This window comes from Hipposideros armiger, unplaced genomic scaffold (genome assembly GCF_001890085.2).
Source record: "Hipposideros armiger isolate ML-2016 unplaced genomic scaffold, ASM189008v1 scaffold_55, whole genome shotgun sequence".
Lineage (NCBI taxonomy): Eukaryota > Metazoa > Chordata > Mammalia > Chiroptera > Hipposideridae > Hipposideros > Hipposideros armiger.
Window position 1 is genome coordinate 1,091,456 of NW_017731405.1, and position 3,983 is coordinate 1,095,438.

The 3,983-nt window shown below is 38.1% G+C and overlaps 1 protein-coding gene across 1 annotated transcript in view; it reads left to right on the plus strand.

Annotated features, from left to right (window-relative positions):
• DMGDH (dimethylglycine dehydrogenase) overlaps positions 1-3,983 on the plus strand; it is a gene marked incomplete at its 3' end in the record, with an annotated part of 80,838 nt that overhangs the window by 68,189 nt on the left and 8,666 nt on the right. Inside the window, exon 13 of the mRNA XM_019640998.1 lies at positions 1,292-1,426. Within this exon, the coding sequence (XP_019496543.1) occupies positions 1,292-1,426 (135 nt within the window). The remainder of the gene's footprint in view (positions 1-1,291; positions 1,427-3,983) is intronic.

Below are 3,983 nucleotides of genomic sequence, written 5' to 3' on the forward strand. Positions count from 1 at the left end.
GGACTAACTTATTGCACCCAATCCTAAATGTTTTGTGCGCAGAAAGAGCTGTATAAAGCCTAAATGTTGTTGGCAGAGAACATTTTTGGCATGAAATATTGTTTCCTTTCTTTTTTGGCCAATGAAGAAATTAAAGTTGTTGTTTCTTTTCTTTTAGAGTAGTGAGTCTGTATATGAGAACTGTTTTGAGAATTTTATTTCCACATTGTAATCTGTAAATAATCTCATACACAGAGATTTGATTTGTATATCACAGATTCCTATTTTCCTCATAAGATAAGAGATGCTTGTTTGGACACACTTATGGAGAAGACTTACTCCAGCGTCCCCTCCTTTGCGCCCTTGCTGCTCTTAACCTCTGACTAGTTTCTCACATTTACCAATGTCCCTGGCACTCTGATTAGATAGAATTGTATCTCCTTTATTTGTTAAGTGTCTCCACGGAGGAATCATTCCTCACCTATTTGTTGTAAGGTGTTACTAATAAATGTAAAAGTCCTGAAGTTTGCATGATTCTTTTTTAACGCATAAGAACGGATTCAAGGTTATCCTATAACTATGTCACTCTCACTCACTTGCATTGCATTGGGAATAACCCTGAGAGTGCCCATGGGAATGGATCAGGAATAGGAATGTCATCTGTCATGTGTTGCATGGACGGAGGGGAAAAAAAAAAGGTTGAAAAGCTCAATGTTAGAGAATAAGCTCTTTGATCAAAATGTCTGTGTCAGACTGTGTAACCCACACAGTGTCTCGCGTGATGCCTCACACATAGTAGGGGCTCAGTACATTTCCTGAGTGAACTAATGAGTGCACCCCAATAGGTTAACACATTCCCCAGGCCATTATTCTGAAGAAGGAAAAAAAGTGCGTCATTTAGGGGTTATTTTTGGTATCACATTTCAAAAAAGGTGAATTTCCTTCTTGTAAAAGGTTTCTACAGGTAGACATTGAGTCTTTGCTCACAACCAGCCAGTACCACTGTCCAGAACCACTAAATACAAGGGTTGCTTTCCTAATATCATGCCTTTTGCCTTTCTGCCTAGGTGATTCTGGTAAAATTGTTATCACAAGCTATTACCCTTAAGTCTAACCTACCCTGAAGGAATAGGTGGCTGATATTGTCATTTGAGGACGGAGAAATATTTGTCTAGACATTTGATCCAATCTGTATTTTTATTGAATGTGTAATTGGCGAGAAAATAGCAAAGACAAATTTAAATGCTTGCATCTCTAACCTTGTCACAGCGTCTGAGCATTCATTCATCATCATTATCTTGGATTCCTGCAGCCAGCGGACTTCATAGGAAAGCAAGCACTGAAACAGATTAAAGCCAAGGGGCTGAAACGGAGACTGGTCTGCCTCACCTTGGCAACAGACGATGTTGATCCAGAGGGAAATGAGAGCATCTGGTACGGCGGCAAGGTGAGTGCCGAGGACCTCACGGCCAGGGGCGGCTGCCGCTGCTCTGCAGTAGAAACCCTCCTTGTCTTGGTTTCCTTTGAGAGTTTCTTGCTATTTATTCATCTGTTGGTGGGAAGACACTTTTGATTTGGGTTGACTTTCAAGAAACAAATCAGTTAACTAAAAGGAAAATGAAATGGTACTCATTTTTGAAAACATAAATTCCTGCATGCTTTGATGAAAGAAAATAAACCCAAGGACTTGAACTACATGGGACAATGAGGAAGGCACGATTTAGACGGTAAAACCGTCCCCTTGCTCACCACATCCGTATCTGTGAATGCAAGAGATGGGTTTCATGAAGAATTTGGCATTCTGATTTAGCTTTTTTCAGAAGAAGGCAATTTTAACCTTAACACATTAGCAGAGAAAAATTTCCAGATGAAAACATCTATGACAATAGAGGGTCAAACCTTGGAGAGTAAAGTGAAAAGCAAAAACCACTTGGTTCTTCAGGAAGAGGGAAATTACCTTCTTCTCACTTTTGGAATGCTACGTTTTGTTTCTCTATTGGTATTCAGTAAAACCAGATAACTTACCAATAGAATCATTTCCTCCACTTTTTACAACTGTTTGTAAAACCCAATTTGATTCAAGATTTTGCTGTTTTGGCTAGCGTTCTCAGGCCGGTGCAGCACACTCAGTTTAGACCAAGGGGCGGGCACAGGACCTTCATCTAAGCAGCTGCTCCATATTGAACAGGGTCTGTTTGGTCAATACCCAAAGACTCAGAGGTTCCGTGCCTGGGTTTCTACTCCTGTGCTGCAGCCTACTTGATATTTGCTTCCATTTTCCCTACCTCTTCAGTGACAAAAAGAGCGCTGGCGGTGGGGAAAGCCAGTGGCCTCAAATCTCAGCCTTTGGATTACTAAAGAAACGGCCATTTGGGCTGAGGCATAGATCAGTTTGACATAGAACTAACGTCCACAGCATTCCTACTATGTGCTGGATATTTTCCCTGTANCAGTACTGCATCTGGTCTCCAAGCGGGGATTTCTTGGGGCCCAATATGTTACACTGATGGTCCTCTGCCTTTGGAACCTTTGGATATTTAGGTTAAAGGGATTGGGCCAAAAAATTAAATCAAAGGGATAACTTCCTTGAATTTTCTGATGGGTACTGACTCCAAATATATGAAACAGGAAAGGAACCAAACTAGGTTTTTATAATTGCTCTCCTGGTCTATGAGAGCCCTCTACCCTGACTCTTTGTATCAGAATCTTCCTTCTACTACTGTATTAAATTTGACTTTAGTTACATCTGAGAACTTTCCATTGCCCTGAGAACCATGACCAAAAATATACTGATTTAATTTATTTCATTTCCATATACTTTTAACTAATATGCTTTTAATAGAGCTAATAAGAGATAAGTAATTGCATTTCACTTAAAATCTAGTGTTTTCATTTATGTGGATGTTATATTTAGTATGTATTATATAGGTGGCTGTTTTAATAATGGCTCTTACTGCTTTTTAAAATTAATAAATTAAAAACTGTAAGCCAAGACTATTTTTAAGCTATAGCTTTAGTGCCCCAGAAATTTGTTTCTCAAAGACATTAATAGCTATTTATATAATTAATTTGGCAGTGACTCATTAAAGAAATACATTTCTGTTCTCAGGTCATCTTGAAAGCACCAATTTTAATCACAGCACTTACCTTCAGAAACATTTCCTCTCATTTATAATTAATATCTATATAATAGAGTAAAATCTACCATCTTGGGAGGAAATCCAAGTAAAATGAGAATGACATATCATTGCCGCACTTTAAATCTTCCCAAGTCAGGCACATGTCTAGCTTGGGAAGAGAGAAATGTCTCAGAGGGTGCAGGTGTCACCTCTTATGTGTGTTTTAAGTACGTGTTCCTCACTTAATTAGGTTGGTTTTATTTGTTAGAGTGTGGTTTTCATTCATGTCAGAGGATGATGCTGCAGACAAGATCACTTCCTAATTCAGAGTATACAGATATAGATGTCAAATATCATTATTATTAACCTTCAGAGTATTTTCAAATCTTTTCATGTGGTACAAAAATATTGTGTAGTAAATATATTTCAAAATAGGTTCAAGGTAACTGGAAATAATTTAAAAGAAACGTTTTTAGAGTATTTAAATCAACTGTGTCTTCCAATGATAGTCTCCAGGTACAGTTATTGAAAAAAATAAATGGATAAAATGTAAAAGTGCTGAGTTGTGTTGCCATGGAACTGAGCCTTCACTTTGCTGGGCCTTTCTCTTCCATAAAATGGGGGTAAAATTATCTATCTTGTAGGAATGTCATGAGGATGAAATGAACTCATGAATGTAAAGCCCTCAGCACAGTGTCTGGCACATAGCAAGTGCCTGATAAATTATAAATATTATTTATTAATAGTATTTACTTTTTTGCTGCAGTTATTGCGTTAATTTATCTCTTCAAAAGGAAGCTTTCTGGGGGTCCCCCTTCCCTTTTTTCTTGTGATTAGCTGATGTGTTTTTGCCTAGACTTGGGTAAATGTGTGAGTTGGGCAAAG